The 22,535-nt window shown below is 37.8% G+C and overlaps 1 protein-coding gene across 2 annotated transcripts in view; it reads left to right on the forward strand.

Moving 5' to 3' along the window:
* Positions 1-2,659: 2,659 nt before the first annotated feature.
* Positions 2,660-22,535, forward strand: part of LOC106880809 (ubiquitin carboxyl-terminal hydrolase 39) — a 29,621-nt gene continuing 9,745 nt past the window's right edge. The window contains exons 1-9 of one of the 2 annotated variants that reach the window (XM_089355257.1): positions 2,660-2,784; positions 7,405-7,453; positions 9,536-9,630; positions 11,189-11,325; positions 12,762-12,858; positions 14,977-15,032; positions 17,940-18,165; positions 19,683-19,828; positions 21,938-21,983. In XM_089355257.1, the coding sequence (XP_089211383.1) occupies positions 2,751-2,784; positions 7,405-7,453; positions 9,536-9,630; positions 11,189-11,325; positions 12,762-12,858; positions 14,977-15,032; positions 17,940-18,165; positions 19,683-19,828; positions 21,938-21,983 (886 nt within the window). In that variant the 5' untranslated portion in view covers positions 2,660-2,750. Of the gene's footprint in view, positions 2,785-3,656; positions 3,769-7,404; positions 7,454-9,535; positions 9,631-11,188; positions 11,326-12,761; positions 12,859-14,976; positions 15,033-17,939; positions 18,166-19,682; positions 19,829-21,937; positions 21,984-22,535 lie in introns of those variants that run through there. The other variant, XM_014930934.3, reaches the window with a different exon arrangement.

A 22,535-nucleotide genomic window follows, 5' to 3' on the forward strand; every position in this document is an offset into this window, starting at 1 on the left:
ACACGTTTTTAAGCACAACACACATGGAGTCTAGAAGAAACACTACCTTTCACCCAGCACCGTTATTCACGCAGTGCTCTCTCTCCCTTGTGTGAAGCTTCCTATCACGGACATGTGAGCCTGCGCACAACAGCCAAACACCGCGTCGTTGGAACTGCGAAGCGCACTGTTCTATACAAGGATTTTTTTTTTTTCATAAACTAGGGGATGGCTACTGATGTGTCTCATAGTTGGCTGGTTGTAAACTTCTTTCTCCCTCTGGTCGTTTGTCTTTTTCTGGCGGACTGCTTGTGACTATATCTGTAGATGTCCATTCCCTAACTAATTGAGTTGTCACGAGTTGCTTCGCTCTGTTGTCGCCAAGTGACTACTGACTGTTTGGCTTGGGGTCTCTTGTTTTTATAGCTATCTAGAAGGATAGATATATTACTGAGAACAATGGATTTAGCTGGTGGTCTTGTTATCTCTATTCTAGATTTTGATGGAGTAGAAGAGGTTAGAAAGGGTCAAGTGGTGGAGACATTGTTTCGGCCCAGCCAAAGGCATCTGGAAAATATTAAACTGCTGTCAGATCACAACCATTGTTCCACCGTGGGAAAAGTTCTGACGCAGTGTTAATTTAAATTTGGGTATAGTGGATCGAATCCACTTCATACCAGCAAGATTCACTACAATTATGTAAAGAATTAAAGAAAAAATGACTCATTATATTGAATGCTATCGATAATATCGAGTGCAAATAGGGGGTGCTGCAGTTCATATACACGAGCCGCCACTGGTTGAGAACCACTGATGTAGAGGCCTCCTCATTGGCTCATCTCTAGCGTTATTTACTCGTAGTCACAGGTTAAGCCTATGGACTAAGGCGTTCCTTCCATGACTGTCCTATCCTCTATTCAGATATAGTGTATGTAGGACCACATTAGAGGTGTGATTTGAGGCAGGAGTGGCTGCTCTTTTAGCATGGGAAGCGACTACTAAGCTGTTCCCCTTTCTGTTGCTATTGTTTAACTTAGAGCAAATCTATGGTCAAAAGCATTCCAATTGTGAAAGCAAAGACCACCTTATCTAAGATATTTTATTAGACGATGTCATTTGAGACATTTGGTTGCTATTTTTAGATTATTAGTTTATGGCTGTTGTTGTTTAACCCCAGGTCAGCTCTGATCGAAGAGACCTATGATTCAAGGCGTTCTTGCCATTACCATCTCATCTATCAAGGACTACATTATATAATGTGTCCTTACATTGAAGACAATGTAATATTATTTGAAGATTTGACTGCTATTTCTAGATCTTCCCAATGCGTGGATCACTACCCTCCTCCCCTTTTCTAGTAATGAGAAGACAAAATATAGTTTGCATCTACATAATTCTTTCTTAGCCATGGTGTTGAATAATTTTACAACTATTTTCATTTTATTGAATTTATTTTATAGCAATTTGTCGCCCACTTTTTAAATCGTCACTGCTCCTCCTTGATGAGAAAGAAATATAACGTTACTGCTCCCTTCGGGTTATTGGTGGCAGTGAAGATAGTGTTGATGTCGATATTAATGTTGTTGGCGGTGATGGTGGCATTTATGGTGATAGTGATTGGTATTGATATAGAGGTCGTGTTGTTTGTGATAATGGTGGGGGTAGTGTTGTTTGGTGGTGATAATAGGGGAAGACAGGAAGGCAAAACTTCCACCCCCCACAAAAAAAAAACATCCTTTAAAAAATTTTTTTTTTTTTCGACACAACCCCGCCTTTTCGGCAACGGGGAATACGAATCTGCCAAAAAATTGGCAAAAATCGGCATTTTAAAATTAACCCCCCCCCCCCCATTTCCTTCATTTTTCACTTCTTTCAGAAATTTTTTTTTTTTCAAAATATGCGGAAAAATACGGACATTATGATTCCGACAAAAATTTTTGTAAAATTTCTTTTAAGAATTTTTTTTTCTAAATATGCGGGAAAATACGGACATTATGATTCCGACAAAAATTTCAAAATATTTCTGTACTTACGGTTACGGTGTTAAGGTTAGGGTTAGTGTTGGGGAAAAAAGTCAAAATTGAAGAATTGGGGGGGGGGGGGGGATTTAACAATGCCGATTTTTGGAAATTTTCCGTTACCTTCGTATCCGAAAACGGTGGGGTATTGGCAAAAAAAAAAAAAAACATTAAAAAAAAAATTGGGAGAAAATGGGGCGAGGGAGAGACGGGCGGAAGCCTTCCGGAAGGATTTCCCCTAACTTAATTTTTGGGAATTCAGAAAATCTTTGTAAAGTTGTGTTCTACACACACGAGAATTGATACGATTACGCAAAAGCCAAAAAAAAAAAAAATTGGTATGATTTAGGGGCTATTTAGGTGTTATTTTTAACACATCTCACGACCACCTTACACCCTCCTCGTTTGTTTGTCCCTCTGGCGTATTGATGTTTTTCAATATCTTTCTCCCCCCATAAACAATTTTTTTCTTTCATAGATGTGTGAATTCCCGTGTGTAAGAACACAAATTCGCAAAAATTTTTTGAAAATTCCCCCAAAATAATGTAGTGAGGGGTTATGTGTGGTGCATAAAGCAGAATTCCGCCATGGGGCTGTCTTAGTGGTGGTTGTGGCATTGGTACTGTTGTTGATGATTGTGATATTGTTATTGCTTGTGACGATGGTAGTAGTGATGATCGTATTGATGGTGTTGGTTAGCCGTCAAGATACGGAACTGAGTAGGGTAAGACAGATTCATGAGAAGATGGAAGAATGTGGCGAGGAAGCTGGGAGTGTTTGGAACTAGGTAAGTGGGAACCAAAAACAAGGGAAAGAAAGAGGGGTCTACCCTGGTGGTCGGATGCCTATCCTTCAGGAAAGCCATTACAAATTGCATCTGTAATGAGCAGTGTTTTAATCGAACATTGTAAATATAATCAAATTATTATTGTATATTCAAAATTGTAAATACTTAATCGATACAGCTACTTCACCCCTTTTATGTTTGTCTGTCCTTGTTCGTCCCCTCTTTGTAATGCCTTTATGGCAAATATTTATGAAATAAAGTAGAGGTAATCAATTCCATTTTTAAAATCCCTTATTAAGTGGGTAAGAGACGTATATATTAGTGTTTAAAATCGATACATTAATACCACCGATCAGGTGCAGATACTGTCAACAACTGCACTGGTAGCGACAATCCATTACTCACCATCACTGAGGAGAGGCACAAGTATACTTCTAACTTGGCTATCAACAAAACTAACGTTACCAAGTTTCACTTTCAACACCATCAAACATTGTCGTGGCTTATTTCACTAAGAAAAACTGTTGCATCACCAAAGACTTCGGTTTGGGATTTGCTACTGCTCCGTAAACTATTTTCCAAGTTAGGCTTGCTTGTCTTACCAATGTTAATTAACAAACATTACACCGCCAAAACATGGAAAAAAAAAAAAGACACCGTTTTACCGTAAACCAAATTATTTTGAGTTAGCGACACACAGTGTGAGTTAGTCTTAACATATTTAAAACTTTAATTCATTTAAAATTTTATATTGAAAATTCTATTTCTTTTTTTTAATATTTTATTTTATATTGAAACATGCTACATTTTATGTATCATAATTTACTCTTATATTTGTGTTGCAATAACAACATTATCCTGAATTACACTTTGTGGTAAATATGGCTGATCAAGTCAATGGTAAACGTCTTCTTGAGAAAACTTCCACTGAGAATATCTCGCCTAAAAAATCTAAAAAAGAAAATAAATCTTACGTAGCAGAAGGTAACTCAATATTTATTATTATTAGATTGCTATTTGCAGTGTGTAAATTTACTTTTTCACTAAATTCATTGAAACTTAGTTTTACTTTAAAACTATTTTCATTTTCTTTTTTTTAATCAGTTTATTTATTTCGGCCACAAAATTTACAGCAAATTACAATCTATAAACAGACGTGATAGAGAATAAAATATTTATAGTCGATGGTTGATGACAAGGGCCAAAATTGGCGGGACTACTTGTAGTTATTAGTTGGGACAATAAAGCAATAATAATTGTTATTTTAGGCACACGACCAGTAACTTTCATTGTACAGGGGTTAGTCTATCAAATCGGCTCCAGTACTAGACTCGTACTTTATTTCTATCGATTACGATAGGATGGATAGCAAAGTTGACAGCGACGGGATTTGAACTCAGAACGTAAAGAGCCAGCATGAATACCGCACGGTGTCTCTACCGACGCTCCAACGATTCCGCCAGTTCGCCGCCTTAATAATGGGGATGATAATGACAGTGATGGTGTATCGCAAAATTTCCGACCATGAATTTTTAGCTGGTTTGTTTGGTACTACTAAAGCAGCGCGGACCCGAACGCGCAGTCGCGCGTCCGCGCTAGCTAGTCTTGAGTGGTCGATCCTAACCCTAACCCTGTCCCTAACCATAACCCTAACCTGCGTGTGCAAATGAATACGTGTTTAGGGTTAGGATCGACCACTCACGACTAGCTAGACCGGACGCGCGACTGCGCGTTCGGGTCCGCGCTGCTTTAGTAGTACCGGTTTGTTTAACCGAACTCCCAAATAATTACGTTAGCGTCTAAGTTATTGTCTATTCTACTGACATGTGTGCTCTCATATCGTAATTCTCCGGCGGAATCTGCATGACACATTGTGGGACCAGGCTAGACAAGTAGTTTCTGTCTGCCTAATTTCACTTATAAGGCATGCTTTAGCCAACCAATCTGGGGCAATTATTAGAAAATAATTACCTTAGTTGTTACACAATGGGGTCGAATCCGTTACCTTGTAATTGCTAACTGCGCTGTTCATCCCTAGAAATAATAGCTGTTTCGGTGAACGTAAACGGCGTGCACCCTCCCTCTACCGCTGTTTGTTTTTCCGAAACTTCTTCGGATTCCTGTGTTTTCGATGTAGGAGATTACGATTTTTCCCCAAAAAACACGTTTTCAAAATTTTAATCTTCCCCTCCTTACCCCAATTTTGTAATACCTTAACGAAAGAATGCCTTAATTTTTAATTTTTTTTTTTGGAAATTTTTTGTTAATCCCTGTAGACAAATAGAGATTACGAACCCGGGAATTTTTTTTCATCTTAATTTTCTTAAAATAACACTGAAAATTTTGAAAACTTGTTTGGGGAGCAAAATCGTAATTTCCTATATCAAAAACACAGGAATCCGAAGAAAATTTTTTGGAGTGGGGGGAAAATAGGGGAGGGATGCAAATATGTCACTTCCAACATGCTAGAAACAACAGCTAAATGACACTATTTCTGAAAAAAGTTCCTTTTAAGTTTATATTGAAGATCAGATTTTTTTTTAATATACTCATCACAAACACGAATTACAAAATAAAAAAATGTTCATTTCAATTGGAATTGAGCTGTAATTTTACATGTGCATACAGCAATAAATAACATAATTCATACTGAACTTTTACCCAGTGCGTGTGTGCACTCGCGTGCAACAGAAAAAACATTTTTGGAAATGTACACATAAATATTGTATTAAAATAAGTTATCTTTACAGACCATGTTTGCAATTATCTATATAATTGATAGCAAAGTAGGTATAAAATGAAATTAAATCCAGGTTTCATCACAGATCAATCAAGTTAGTAAAGCTTTAACAAAGTTGACTTCAGCTGTATTTGAACTCAGGATGTAAAGTGCTGGAACAAATATTGCAAGGTACTTTTATCTGATGCTGTAATGATTCTGTAACAACAACAGCAACAATAATAATAATGGTTTCAAATTTTGCCACAAAGGCAGCAGTTTTGGGGAAGGGGATGAGTCGATTACATCAACTCCAGTGTTCTACTGGTACTTATTTTATCGACCTCAAAAGGATGAAAGGCAAAGTCAAGTGTGGCAGAATTTAAACTCAGAACATAGCCACAGGCAAAATACTGCTAAGAATAATAATAATAATAATAATAATAATAATAATAATAATGGGATGAAGTACTGAAAAATGATCTCAGGACGCTGAGCATTTCAGGCAAGATGACAAAGGACTGGGATGCATGGCACCTTACTGTACTCAACAATACCTCTGCTCTCCTGGGTAGAGAGGATTGACCTCCGAGAGTCCTTGTACCAGTGCCTCATAAAAGCGCCTGTGTTGCATCACATTAATAGCACCCATGTGGTGCCACATAAAAGCTCCCAGCACACTCTGGTGTTAGGAAGGGCATCCAGCACACCCTTGGTGTTCGGAAGGGCATCCAGCCACAGACACCATGCCAAATCAAACTGATGCCTGATGCAGCTCTCTGGCTTGCCAGCTCTGGTCAAACTATCATACCCATGTTAGCATGAACAACTGACATTAAATGTTGATGATGAATGATCTTTTCTACTATTAGCACAAGAGCTTAAATTTGGTGGAAAGGGCCTAGTCAATTAGGACAGCACCAGTGCTCAACTGGTACTCATTCTATCAACAAAGCACTACCTTATACAATAGTGGTATTCTTTAGGTTACTCAGCCCTATTCTTCAAAATTACTTCATTTGTAATGTGGTTGTGTCATATGAGGAGGTGCAATGGCCCAGTGGTTAGGGCAGCGGACTCGCAGTCATAGGATCGCGGTTTCGATTCCCAGACCAGGCGTTGTGAGTGTTTATTGAGCGAAAACACCTAAAGCTCCACGAGGCTCCAGCAGGGGATGGTGGAGAACCCTGCTGTACTCTTTCACCACAACTTTCTCTCACTCTTACTTCCTGTTTCTGTTGTGCCTGTAATTCAAAGGGTCAGCCTTGTCACACTGTGTCACGCTGAATATCCCCGAGAACTACGTTAAGGGTACATGTGTCTGTGGAGTGCTCAGCCACTTGCACGTTAATTTCACGAGCAGGCTGTTCCGTTGATCGGATCAACTGGAACCCTCGATGTCGTAAGCGACAGAGTGCCAACAAGTGTGTCATATATTCTTAGATTGGTCCTAAGATGTCTTCAGAAAACATCTGGACATTTTCCCCACATCTCATTTTCATAAGTCACCAATAGCTTGTCAGTGAATGCATAGACAACGTTTGGGTACCTTGGTTGATGGAGGAATTGGATCATACAGACTCCAGGCACTAGAAGACAGCCACATCTTTGCTAAGTCACTTTTCCAAGTATTTATATTTGTCATATTTTTAAATATGTCATCAGTCCGTATATATATTAAAGTCACGTTATATATCCATATCTTTCAGTCTCCATGTATTTATATTTTTGAAAATCTGTAAATATTTCATCAATATTAAATCTCTCTCTCCGAATACCTCGAGAAGATTTTATAAAATAATAATGCTTATATATATGAGTTATTTATTCTCTGAATACAAAACTTTAAAATTACTTCTGATGGCTATATAATGTGTTTATTTTCAATTCTATTTGTTCAGCTGAAAGTGACCGTAGTCGATCTTGCCCTTACCTTGATACCATAAACAGGTAAGCTATTCTTTATTACATTCAACTCATCCCTACTTTGACTGAGCTGGCATAAAATTAAAGCTTTCATGACTCCTTCCTTTTCCACACCCAAAACAACTATTGGGTTGTCCGGAAAGTTTGTGCCAATTTTTAAAGGCAAGAAAAAGGTCAATAAATACTTACATTACATTTTTAATTAACCAAATATGAACCATTTTGTTGCACAATGCGTCTCCATCTTTCTTTTAACTTGAAAATACCCTCTTCGCAGAATTGAGGTGGTTTCATGGCAAATAAGTCGAAAGGTAAGCTATAAATCGGCACGAACTTTCCGGACAACCCAATAAATCCAGTGTGTTCTTCCCAGTTTTTAAATGATAACATGATTTGTGGGAGACTTGTCTACTATCACAAGCAGGTCAAGCAACTGCATAGAGATTCCCTTGTTGATTCAAGTTAAGCAATGTATTTTAATAATATAAACCCTAAGTTGGCCATACTCAAGGTGACCTGTATCCCACAGTAGAAGTGTTAAGACCAATCCTTCTGGTGGTGTAAAGCACTCATGGTGGTGCCACATAAAAGCACCTGTGTAGCTCCATGTAAAAGCATCCAGCACACTCTGTAAAATGATTGGCATTGGGAAGGGCACCCAGCCTTAAAAATCATGCCAAATCAGCATGGAGAACAGACGTTAAATGATGGTGATGATGATAAATTAAGGAAAATTTACCAATGGCGGTACATCAATATGGCTGCAGCTCTGAGCTGAAACTATAGAAAAAAAAATCTATTTAAATTACTGTTTGTTTAACCCAAGATCATCTCTGATCCAGCACCTTTGATCAAAAGCATTCCAACCATGATCAACTTGTCATTTTAATCTAAAATTTCATTATCCAATGTCTATCCTTTTCTTATATGACAAGGTGTGATTTGAGGGAAATTTGGTTGTTACTAATTCCAGTTATATTCCTCTGTTTCTTAATGTACACCTTATAAATTTATTTATTATTACCTTACTTGACATGTTCACTTCACCCTATCAATTCGACCTTCTATTAAATGTTTATAGAAATATTCTCAAATAAAGTGCAGGCATGACTGCCATCATCCTTATCATAATTGTTCTAACAAACACTTATTTAGACTTGCATGGTTCAGACATAATTTGTTAAAGCAGATTTCCTGCATCCAGACGCCCTTCCTACTACAAGCCCTCCTGTTTCCAAGTAAAATAACATTACCCTATCACCAGACATGTTTTCACAGAAGATTGGAAGCAAAAGCCTCTGCTTGCATGACGATGACACTTGTGATGTGAGGCCAAGGAAACAGTAACACAAACATAATATGATGGGTATTTTCAGTTTCTGTCTACTAGATCCACTCACCAGGTTTTAGTCAGCCCAGAAGACACTTGCCCAAGGTGCCATGCAGTGAGACTGAACCGGACTATGTGATTCAGAGACAAAATTTTTACCACATATGCCTGTGTAGTTAATAGACTCACTTTGAATACATGTGTTTTTGAGTTCATTTCTGCTGTAACTGACTTGTCCCCTTCCTTAAAACTGCTGGCTTTGTCCCAAAAATTTTAAATCATCATCATTATTGTTATTATTAAGGCGGCAAACTGGCAGAATCTTTGGCATGCCAAACAAAATGCTTAGTAGCATTTCATCTGTCTTTACATTCTAAGTTCATATACTGCCGAGGTTGACATTGCCTATCATCCTTTCTCGGTTGATACAGTAAGCACCTGTTGAGCAGGGGTATCAGTGTAAGCAACTAGCCCCTCCTCACAAATTTCAGGTCTTGTGCATACAACAGAAAGGATTATTATTATTATTAAGGCAGCAAGCTGGCGGAATTGTTAGCAGACCAGACAAAATGCATTTTGTATGTTTTTATGTTGAGTTCAAATACCACCGATGTTAAATTTGTCTTTCATTCTTTCAGGGAGTACTGGAGTCAGTGTAATCAATTAAACCCTTCCCCCCCACAACTCCCAACAAAGCAAAAGGCAAAAAAATTCATGCCTTGTTATTCTTATGTTGTGAAATATAATGTAGTTTTTATCCCTCAATTTCTTTGCAGATCTGTACTCGACTTCGATTTTGAAAAACTTTGTTCGGTTTCATTATCACATATCAATGTTTATGCCTGCTTGGTTTGTGGCAAATACTTCCAAGGTAGGTCATGGTTGAAAAAAAATATTTTCTAAACTTTCTCTCATTAAATATGATTAACAATGCAGTTATTTTGAAAATGTCTCACGGGGTGACAACTGTGCCCTTTGGCAAGGCATAGCACCCATCTAGCCACCCTGCCAGGGATACAGTGAAGTCATGGGACTGCAGCATAGTGGATTGTGAAGAGGTAGGGAAGAGCTAACGGTACTCTATCAAAAGAGTAACTGCAGCACATCCATAGGGGTGACATTCATGGTTGTGTAATCAGTTAATGAAAGATTCATTTGACCCAAGCTCTCAATTCAAATTCATAATGATGGAAATGGATGGTGAGAAAGAGTCACTAATAGAAGTAAAAAATTAAGGAAGATGGGGGAGAAAATTTGGTAAGTTCAGATCTCAGTATGTTTGGCTTCACAGGTGAAAGCAATGGTAGTATGGTGTACTGTAGACCCAAACAAATTACTCCAGTATAGTAAAAAAAAAAACATTAAAATGGTGTTGCTCTTCCTGGTATTGTGTTTGTAAGAGTTTTAAGACTTAAATAGATTTAACATTACAAGAGATGACAAAAGACAGAGATACCAGGCACCTGGCTGTACTCAAGAAGAGCCGTACCTCACAGCAGAAGTTTTAAGGCTAATCCTGCTGGTGATGCCACATAAAAGCGCCCACGTGGTGCCACGTAAAAGAGCCCATGCGTTGTCCCGTAAAAGCATCCATAAGTTGCCACATAAAAGCACCCACTATACTCTAAAGTCGTCTGCATTAAGAAGGGCATCCATCCATAGAAATCATGCCAAACCAGACTGGAGTCTGGTACAGCTTGCCAACAGGACAACAGTCATTAAATGATGATGAAGAGTAAATAAAGCTTGCTAATTAGAAATCAGATCCTGCCTCTTTATCACTGATGGTACTAAAGCATACATTTGCTGTCCAAGGAAATATTGTTCACTTAATCCACTACAGCTTCTTACCACATAGCCATGGCTGTGTGGTAAGAAACTTGCTTTCCAACCACATGGCTCCAGGTTCACTGCATGGCACCTTGGATAAATCTCTTCCACTATAGTCTCAGGCCAACAAAAGCCTTGTGAGTGGATTAGGTTGAGGGAAACTGAAAGAAGCTTGTCATAGATAGATAGATATGTGTGCGTCTGTTTGACCCTTCCCACCATTTGACAACAAGTGTTGGTGTGTTTAGCGGTTTGGCAAAAGAGAGTGATAGAATAATTATTAGACTTTAATAAAACAAAATTCCTGGGTTCAGTTTGTTTGACTAAAACCCATCAAGGTAGTGCCCCAGCATAGCTACAATCAAATGACTAAAACAGATAAAAGATACATAATTCCATTGTACAATTTTAGCAATTCTATTTTTGTATATACTTTCGATTGGCTGTCTAAAGACAGATCACATTTGATGAGTTTAACAGCTACAGAAATCCCTTAAATCATTCAGTGAAATGTAATTTAGTGCAAAATGTTATTCCCTTGATGAATTTGTTGTGAATTACTTCATTTAATTTATTCATTTACTATCCCCTATCATTAGGCCGTGGTACGAAATCTCATGCATATACCCACAGTGTGCAAGATGGACATCGAGTTTATCTTAATTTAAGAACACAGAAATTTTACTGTTTACCTGACAACTATGAAATTATAGATTCCTCACTTGAAGATATTATTGTAAGTATTTCAAACAGTAAGTCCTTCTTCCTCTCATTTTAATTGTGAAACAGATTAAATTTCTTTTTTGAAGTTTTTGGATTATAGTCATCAGTGCTATTATCATCATATTTAATGTAGTAAAGACAAAAACAAATCTAATTAGTAAATAACTAGTGGGACCCATGGAATATTTCATGGAATTAATGGTAAACTTATTGGGTTATTTCTGAAAATTTTATCCCAAAACCTGAAAGAGTAGCCTGTGTTGTGTCTATGGAAAGATAGTTGCTTATCTGCTCCTCATTGAAAAATGAAAGAAATTGGACTACAATGATTACTTAATGCACTTTATAAACTTAATACCCAGCACCCTCCCTCTTTCTCACTCTTCACCTTACCCTCTTTTTTCTCTCTCCTTTTGCTCTTTGCCTTTCCCGTCAACTAATCACATGAAAACTTACAGACGGGCTAAATAACAGAGTTAAAAAACTTGGTTCAAAAAAAATTTACACATTTCCCTCACCACCACCTTCCCCCCCTCCTTCAACTAATCTCTTGGAAGCAATACAGACAGGCTAAGTAACAGAGGAAAAGCAAAATTGTTATAAAATACCTATGCTATGAAAAGAAAATATGTTAATGTGCAAGTAAGGATGATAACTCAAGACATTTTAGTCCTGTTGGAACTCCTCAACATAATCATCTCTCTGCTAAATTATTGGTAAGAGAATCAATATATTCATGTCCAGTAATATAAGCAAGTAGATATCAGATAATAATAATGACTGAAAGTAACTACCCAGAGATGCCTACTGCATGGAAAATACCTAAATTGTAAATCAAGTTTTGTTTTTTCCAGTTCATTTATATGTGAACAATAGTTTCTTCTTCAGCAGTTTTGAGCTAATTTGATTGACAGAACCTGTGTGGGAGCCTGGCATAATATATGTTTGTGTGTTTTGGCATAGCAACCAAGCCAAATAGATAACTGGAGTTGAGTGTGGCTTACCAGCTCCAGTCAAACCATCTAACCCATGTCAGCATAGAAAACAGATGTTAAGTGATGGTAGTGGTGGTGGCGGCAGCAGCATGTGTTTGTGTGTATGTGTGTGTGTGAGAGAGGATGTTTATGGACTGCACTTGACAGAATGTAAACCTTCACTAATGGTGGTGTTGTCAATTCCCTGTGAACAAATTGTCTGATAGTTGTGCACTTTTGAAGATGTGTGAAATAGAGGATCCCTTACTAGAAAAATAGGATCCATTTAACCCATGCTAGAATGGAAAGCATTATAAAATGAACAAATGAAGCTACATATCTGCATGTGTATGTGTGTATACATACACATATGTATATATATGTTTTTCTAGTGATGGGTGAGATTTTAAAGTTTCCTAAATGTTTTTTTTTTATTTATTAAAAAATCATTTAATATTTTTTTTTTCATCCACAGTATGTTTTAAATCCAACTTTCAACAATTTTCATATTAAAAAGTTAGATTCCAACCCTAAATTATCTCGTGCTTATGATGGAACTACCTACCTACCAGGTAAAAATGTCTTTATTATTTTATGGAAGATGCTCTGTGAGCCTAAATTCCATGCTCTGTTTATCTCCATTTCTGTATGTTCTTATGTTTTAATTTCAACCTTTTTCACTTTTCTTGTTACTGGGAGTATTTGTCTGGAAGTTGGATCTGTGGTTGAAGAACGTGGAGAGCAAATGCTACAGAATGCTAAAACTCCTGACTACATTTGACAGCGAGCCCAATGATGAATTTGCCCAAGAAATCGTCCATCATCTCTCACTGCTCAAGACTGAGTTGATGCATTACTTCCCAGACATGACATGTTGTGCCTACATCGCCAATCTATTCTCTTTTGATCCAGCCAAGTATCTGTCGGGACCAGGGGACAAGAGGAACTCATAGATATACAGGCTGACGAGACAGCAAAGACGAAGCACAAAGAATGTTCTCCTATAAACTTCTGGCTAAGCATGACCTTCTCATACCCGATGCTAGCCCATCACGCTGTTCCCCAGCTACTGATTTTCCCCTCTCCATGGGAGGGGTTCTCAGCCTCTCCTGAGCAGGAGTTCTCAGCCTTACCAGCACCATGTTGAACAGCCAAAACCAACTTGCTGCGCCAGGCCATGATTTCCGATGTGCTGTGAGCAAGGTTATGCCCCGCATTGACCAACTGGTGGAGAAGAAACAGATTCAGCCCTCGCATTAAATTGAGTTGTATTCTTTGTTGTTAGTTAATTTGTGTTTTCTACTTGTGATTAAATTGCTATCTGATCAAATTGAGTTTTTCTGAAACTGTGGTATGCAGCTGTATGAAACCTCCAAGTGGTACGCAATCACAAAAAGGTTGGGAACCACTGATATAAGGGAATATTATTTCTATTTTTTGTCTAAAAGTTTATCCACAAGAAAATTGCCAATCTAGTCCATTGAAACTGCACTAGAGAAAGAGTTTAGGTTTATGACTTAAGGTCATTATTGAGAAGTCTTATGTCATTAGTGCAAGAACATCAAAATACAAGGAGTGTATATGAGTTTGAGTGACATAGCTTCCAAAAGGCATGCTATCCACTAACTAAAATCAGAAAAAAATCTGGCTTTTATAACTTTCCATAGAAGTTTCTAGAAGTGTTCCGAAATATCATTTAGAATAATTCTGGCTAAAACCTAGAATGATACATCTTGTTTTAAATTAGCTTAGTTTTTATTAACTATAAGCCAAACAAACAGCCTTTACTATGCTATTATCACTATTGTATTATTGAGGACTGGGTCTTTGCATTCAGTTGTTCACAGTCCTGTTAATTTCTTTTATCTGTAATTAGGGTTCATTGTTTATTTTATGTCACATTATGAACAATGTACTACACGTATAAATTGACACAAACGTTTTATCACAACATGAGACATAAACTTGTTAGAAACAGCAACAAATTTTCTGTTGAATCACATCCTATTATGTTAGAAAAATAGGATTATAGGATTCATTGGATGTTATGGTTCTTAGTGCATAATAGGAAGATGGGATGGTCAGTAATGGAATGGTTTTAATTGTATGTGTGTGTGTGAATATATACATGTCTGTGTGTGTGTATATATATATATATATATATATATATATATATATATATATATATAATGTACGTACACACATGTATACACAGAGTGAGTGAGAAAGAAAGAGTTGTAAAAACAAACATCACAGTCATACAAGTAGTGTTGTTTATTTGCACTCAACCATGAAAAGCTATCTGGACAAGGAGAAAATATTACCTTGCTTGGAAACAAGTGAAGTTGCTGAGATAATGAACCACAGAACATTTGCCTTAATTTGTTTTGTCTGACTCATACAAACATCATCAGAAATACAGTGAACCAGAGATTTGCCTGTCAGAAACTCGTTACTAATGATGCAACCAGTTGAGCACTGGGGCTCAATTTAATCAACTTTGACCCTACCCTGAATTAGCTGGTCTTGTACCAAAATTTGCAACCAATTTTACTATCATAGTTTTGTTAACGTTAATATTTTTAGTGTCCTAGTGTTGTATTTTATTGTCAAACATTATTTTTTGCAGTCAGCACAACTTGATGTAAATTCTGTTTAAGTAAACTATCTCTGTTTCTTCATTTACTTAGGTATTGTTGGTTTAAACAATATAAAAGCCAATGACTACTGCAATGTCATCCTTCAGGTAAGGAATTTCACTATTTTTTTAACATTCTATTTGAAACAATATTTTTTAAATCCTTTCTCTGTTTTTCTTGAAATACAAATTAATAGAATTCCCTACATCATCATCATCATCATCATCATCGTTTAACGTCCGCTTTCCATGCTAGCATGGGTTGGACGATTTGACTGAGGACTGGTGAACCAGATGGCTACACCAGGATCCAATCTGATTTGGCAGAGTTTCTACAGCTGGATGCCCTTCCTAACGCCAACCACTCCGAGAGTGTAGCGGGTGCTTTTACGTGCCACCGGCACGAAGGCCAGTCAAGGGGTACTGTCAACGACCACGCTCGAAATGGTGTATTTTACTTGCCACCTGCACAGGAGCCAGTCCAGCGGTACTGGCAATGAACTTGCTTGAATGTCTTTTCACGTGCCACTGGCACAAGTGCCAGGAAGGCGACGTTGATATACCTTTATATTATATAGTTGTAATTACTTACTGCACCAGAGTGACACCAATTTTTATGAGGTTTCTAGAAGATGGACATTGTCATGATCATCATTTAATGTATGCTGTCCATGAGTTGGACAGTTTATCACTGTCCAATTTTTTATTCAAACTATCAACTACTTTAAATAGATCAGAGACCATGTTTCACTCATATACATTTCCATTTTGGTATGGTTTCTACAGCAGGATGTATGCAACCTACTTCACAATCTCTGTACTGGATGCATTTTATTGTAACATTTTATTGTAACACCAGACCTAGATAAAACCCCGTTATCTCCATTTATTCAAAGCAACATGACTAAGAGAGTAGCGAAAAAAAGGAAATCAAGGCAAGAGGATGGTAGAAGTGAGAAGGTGATAGTGGAGGGAGTGATGGAAGAGAGACAGTAGTCAATAGCTTCATGGTTGTTGGCAAGGAAGTCTATTAGAGTAACAACATGAGTGGAATGATAGAGGGGAGTCAGGGTGATGGAAAGAGTTATGGAAGTGAGTGTTGGATATCAACAATAATGAGTGATAGATGTGTAATATGAAAGGAAGAATAATAAGCAGCAATAAAGATGGGTATTTTAGCATTCAAAGTACTCTTCTGTATGAAATGTATTCACATTCATCATCATCTTCAACATTTAACTTCCATTTTCCATATTGTCATGGATTGGACAGCTTAACAGAAACTGGCATGGTCAGAGGCCATACCTGGTTCCATAGTCTGTTTTGGCTTGGTTTCTACATCTGGGTGCTGCTTATGTGACACCAGCACCAGTGCTTTCTAATGTGACTCCAGCAGCCAAACCAATGCTTTTTTATGTGGCATCTTCGTTTTAGGATTTCAATTCTGTTATGGTGGGCGGTTCTTCTTGAGTACAGCAATGTACTGCATATCTCAGTCCTCTGTTATCTCCATCATAAGGCTCAACATTTTGAGATCAGCCTTCAATACTTCATCCCATCTCTTCCTGGGTCTTCCTCTTCCACAACTTCCCTAGCACCATTTGAGCATAATCGTTACCAGCGTTGCCTTCTAGCACTCGTGCTGGTGGTACGTTAGAAAATCATTCGAGCGAGGTCGTTGCCAGTGCCGCTGGACTGGTTCCTGTGCAGGTGGCACGTAAAAAATACTTTTTTGAGCATGGCCGTTGCCAGTACCGTGTGACTGGCCCTCGTGCTGGTGGCACGTAAAAGCACCCACTACACTCTCGGAGTGGTTGGTGTTAGGAAGGGTATCCAGCTGTAGAAACCCTGCCAGATCAGATTGGAGCCTGGTGCAGCCTTCTGGCTTGCCAGTCCTCAGTCAAATCGTCCAACCCATGCTAGCATGGAAAGCGGACGTTAAACGATGATGAATGTTGATGAAGACAACTGTTCTCATCCATCTGCATCATGTGACCAAACCAGCTCAGTCTCCACTTTTGCATACTGTATATAATTCCTCTTATGCCCAACTTCTCTCTCAATACACCAGCGCTCTGTCACACATGCACACTGACATTGCTTTGAATTAATCATGTTTTATTTTGTTGCTTTGACATTTCAAGGATGGGATTGTTTATTTTTAGAATAACATTGTAGGATAGGTGTGAGAGGCCAGATTTAATCAGTTTGAACATAAAACACATAGAATATATGAACCGGATATGGCCAGCTTAAATGTGAAAGGATGGATAGATGCTAGTTATAAGTAAGAGTGAACAATGAACAGCAATAAGGTAAAATGATGGCGAGTGATGAATGCCAATAATAAGTGATAAGGGAGGTAATATTGTGATCACATTGAACCAACTGCTACCATGGTTAAGGTTTTTAAACATGTTCACGCTTCTGCTTGCATGGGTCATACGATGCAACTTCTTATAATTTGCTCATCCTCAGTTACAAACACAGTCACACACACATGTGTGTATCTATGTCAGTTTAATTATATTTGTTGCTATTCGGTTGTAAACTTCTTTGAGTTGTGTCCTTTTATCGCAAATCACAAAATGTAGCCATTCAGTAGAGATCAATAGAAGGACTACCAGGCTGAAATAATTTCTGGGGTTGATATGATTTACTCAGTGCTTTGAAGATGGTGCTTCGTTGTGGTAGCTGTCCTGTGGCTGAAACCAGTAATATATATATATATATATATATGTATGTACATATGTATATAGTGAGAATTTACAAAAAATCAAGATGAAGACAGGTGTGTAAACAACAAACAGATGTATTAGTTTAATGCTTGGGAAGTGAGAAAGTCTTTTACATTTTGAGCCTACGCTCTTCGACAGAAAGGAACACAGAAATAAACAGGAAGAGAAAATAATAAAGGTTAAGTGGCTAGCGATCTATCATGTATAAGGGAGAGGGAGAAAGAGAGATTAGTGTCCATCGTATGCTTACAAACATGTTTTCCATTTCTTGTTTTAGGCTCTTTCTCATGTGCCCCCTCTGCGGAATTACTTTCTGCAAGAGGAAAGTTATAAAAGTATTCGACGTCCAGCCGGTGATCAAATGTTTCTTCTTGTCCAAAGATTCGGAGAACTTCTACGCAAATTGTGGAATCCACAAAATTTCAAAGCTCATGTTAGTCCCCATGAAATGCTTCAAGCTGTTGTCCTCTGCAGCAAGAAAAAATTTCAAATCACTGAGCAAGGTTAGTGAACACAACTACTCCTTTTATCTCAATATTATTATTATGCCCCCACATTGAAGGCAGCGAGGAGGAAGAATAGTTATCACACCAGACAAAATGCTTTGCAGCATTTCTTCTGGTTTAACATTCTAAGTTTAGATGCTTCCAAGGTCAAATTGACCTTTCATCCTTTCAGGTTTGATAAGATAATTATAATAATGTTCATCGGTTGTTGTCAATAAAGACCAGAGACATCACATGGGAGAAGAAGATGGGTTGTGGTGCATTCAGCTGTAGCTGATCAGGCCAATGCATGGTCGGATGGTTCTACCACAGGTTGGAGGTCAGGCACTGGTGATGTGCTGGGAATGAAGGCAAGGAGTAACAAGTACCTGTCATACACTGGGTCAATAATATTGACTTCTTCCTTCCCCTAAAATCGCTAATCTTATGCCAAAATTTGAAACCGTTATTATGTCAACTCTTTATACTCTGAGTTCAAATCCTACTGAAAATCAATTTTGCTATTCAGCCTCCCAGGGTCAGTAGAATATGGTACCTGCCCAGTAAAGGGGTCAATAAAATCTATTGTCCTCCTCGTCAGCCTTCCCACTCAAATTTGTGACATTGTGCTTATGTATTATCATTATATTTATTATTATCATCATCATTTCTATATTGATATACACCTACATACACTTTAACAGTGAATTGATAAATCTACAATTTCTGTATCTACTTGTCCTATGAATTCATAAGAGGGAACTCTGTATGATTGCTTGGCCTGTTAGAAACAGCACCCAAATCTCACTCGTTTCTTGCCATATTATCTTTAAAAATAAAAGGATACATTACTTGTGAAAAAAATTAGGTTGGAATGGCTATGATCATAAAGCTGTTTAATCAGAATTGCTTTGAGGCTAGTATCAGTGTATCAGTTCTCTGTTGTTGTTGAGTTCCATGTTGAATCTGATGGAGCAGTCCTATGTTTAAGCACATTCTAGTCATGATCATCACTAACACTTTTCTTTTCCAGGCATGGTGTATCTTAGACTTCTTCCTTCAATGTACCACTATTCTCTCCATCCATCCGTCTGTTTGTGTATTCATCCATCCATCCACCTTCTCACTCTCTTTCTATCTGTGTCAGTCAGTCAAAAGCAAAGTTGGGTTTGGCTGTTTCAGACCCTTTTTCAACCCTTTAGTGTTCACATTATTCTGCCATAATTAATGCTTTTTTATCCACATTGTTTTGAACTAATCAAGCATTATCTCGTAGCTATGAGATTTTGATGAGGTAGCTGTTAATTTTTAAAACCATATTGTAGGGTTGGTGTGAGAGACCAGATCTGGCCAGTTTGAACATAGAATAGGCAGAATACTTTTGGTCTGATATGGCCGGTTTAAATGCTAAAGGGTTAAAGAAAACATGAAAACAAAACAAACATCTCTAGTTTCTTCAGATTCCAGTTTCATTCCTTTGTGTCATGCAATACATTTTGTTTGTTTATTTTTTTTCTTTTTTCATATAATTCTAGGTGATGCTGTATATTTTATGTCTTGGTTCCTCAATGCTTTACACGTTGCCTTGGGAGGAAACAAAAAACTTTCCAGTAGCATCATCAACAAAACTTTTCGTGGCAAAATGACAGTTTATTCTCGCAAAGTTCCGCCACTGGATTTGGTAAGTTTACAGTTTGAAACACTGTTATCATTGCCATATTCATCAATTTAATTCATATTTTAACCCTTTAGTGTGCAGATTATTCTATCAAATGTAATGTTTATTATAAATAAACATTGTTTTGAATTAATCAGGCATTATCTTGTAGCTTTGAAATTTTGATGATGATGATGATGATGATGATGATCATCATCATCGTCGTTTAACGTCCACTTTCCATGCTAGCATGGGTTGGACGATTTGACTGAGGACTGGTGAAACCAGATGGCTACACCAGGTTCCAATCTGATTTGGCAGAGTTTCTACAGCTGGATGCCCTTCCTAACGCCAACCACTCAGAGAGTATAGTGGGTGCTTTTTACATGCCACCGGCACAAAGGCCAGTCAGGTGGTACCAGCAACGGCCACGCTCAAAATGCTGTATTTTATGTGCCACCCGCACAAGAGCCAGTCCAGGGGCACTGGCAACGATCGATCTCGCTCGAAAGTCCTTACACTTGCCGCAGGCACAAATGCCAGAAAGGTGACACTGGGCACAGGTGCCATCACAATTTCACTTTCGCTTGCCCCAATAAGTCTTCGCAAGCTGAGTTTCATGTCCAATGAGGAAGATGACGTTGGCATGGGTGCCAGACGTCAAATTTAACTCGATTTCGATTTCACTTGTCATTGTTTTTTTAGAATGACATTGTAGGGTAGGTATGATAGGCTGGAACATAAAACACATAAAGTATTTGGGCTGGATATGGCTGGTTTAAATTCTGAAAGGTTAATATTGTTTATCTGAGGATCATGAGTTATGCTCACAATTAACATCAGCCAGACAGTCACAAATATTCTGTTTTGGATTAATAACTTGGAAGTTTAAAAAACCTGACTTAGTGGGATAAAGCCTTTGTTACCTGTATAGTTAATTAGGTTGTCCAAGCAAGTGTCATACCCAATAATTGGTGTAGAGGCATAACAGTCAGGGTAAAGACGATGCTTTAGAGGGAAGTAATTACAGAGGTATCAAATTGCAGGACCAAGTTGTGAAACTTCGAGAAAGAGTTAGAACTCAACTAATTGAGAAGAGAGCTTAAATGAGATGCAGTTTGATTATGTGCAAAGAAGAAGTACTACTGATGCCCTCTTTCTAGTAAGGCAACTAACTGCAGGAGAAGTGTTTCGCCAATAGTAAACCACTCTACTTAGCATTTGTTCCTAAGCCTTCATTAAGGTTCCTTGTTCTCTGATCTCCCTTGACAGCCATCTCTTCACCCACTTTTGTTCCTTACTCATATTCCTGTGTACTTTAGTCCTCTATATCTGTCCCTCTCCCTTTGACATTATCTTCCTATTTCTCATCTGTCTATCAATTTATAACACTGCTACTCTCCACACCCCTTTTTGTACTGCCACTTATCACCTCCTCTTTTTTTTTTTTTAAACCACTTTTATTTTCATCATCTTTCTCTCCTAAGCTGCTATTCATCATTTACCACATTGCCACCTGTGTTCACCATTCACTGCATTCATCTCTATACCCATCTCTATTTGTCACTCTCTCTCTCTCTCTGATCCTCGATCCCTCTTCTCTCATACTCACCTTCTTGTACCTTGTGGATACACTCTGACACCTCATCACCATCTTTTCTCTCCTCCAAACTGGAGTAGCCATGTATCTCTTGTGCTACAAGACACCTGTTCTTGTCCCTCTATCATACTTTAGCCTTTCAACACCTGGCACAAAACCACTTCCTTTACTACTTCACTCATTCAAGGGATCTTGTCTTGCATCTTGCAAATTACTTGGTGGCCTCACAAGTGTAAAATGGTCAGGATTAGGAAGGGCATCCAGATGTAGAAACTACACACAGACACACATATATGTCAAAGAAAATGTGCATTACACTGATGACAGAATAAGAGGTGCGTATAAGGACCTTATATATATATATATATTCTGCTGAAGTTGACTTTGCCTTTTATCCTTTGTGGGGTCAATACGATAAATATCTGTTGAACTCAGGGGTCGATGTAATCAACTAGCCCCCTTCCCGAAAATTTGAGGCCTGGTGCCTATAGTAGAAAGGATTGTTATTAAGTTGTGTAAACTTCCTATTTCAGAAAGAAGAAGAAAAAGAGAAGCTACTCCAGATGGAAGAGTACCAAGGTAAGCTCTTAACAATTAAAACTAATTACATTGACAGGAATATTATGTAAAGAATTTTTAATTAATATTTTTGTTAGTTCATTAATTAATATATTTACAAGAACATCCACTGTAAAAGATATAGCAAGTTTAACAAAAATTAATCATGTTTACTGATTGCTACTTGGTCCTAGTTCATTCAGCTATCGTGAATACTGTTTTGGCAAATCAACAGTGCTAATCATCCACTGATAGCTAGCTCTTATCATGCAAAGTCAAAACAGTTGATTTTATTATTGAAGGATGATATCAATTTTGTATTTCGTAATTTCCTGGTTGTTGTTGTGTTTATCCCAATGCTGCAATTTCAGTTGAAATTGTAGAATGATTTCAATTTAAATTAGACTTGGAATTTGAAGTTTCTGAGGACCACTTGGCTGTGAGGAGTGTACCTCAGATGGTTTGTTTCTGTTCATTATATGGGTTTTGTATCAAAAGTACCACTACACTGAAATTTAATACATTTTTCTTTTTCTTGTAAGTAACTATGTAGTTAGTACATCTGGAGTAAAA

This window comes from Octopus bimaculoides, chromosome 7, assembly GCF_046866305.1.
Source record: "Octopus bimaculoides isolate indiv1 chromosome 7, ASM4686630v1, whole genome shotgun sequence".
NCBI lineage: Eukaryota > Metazoa > Mollusca > Cephalopoda > Octopoda > Octopodidae > Octopus > Octopus bimaculoides.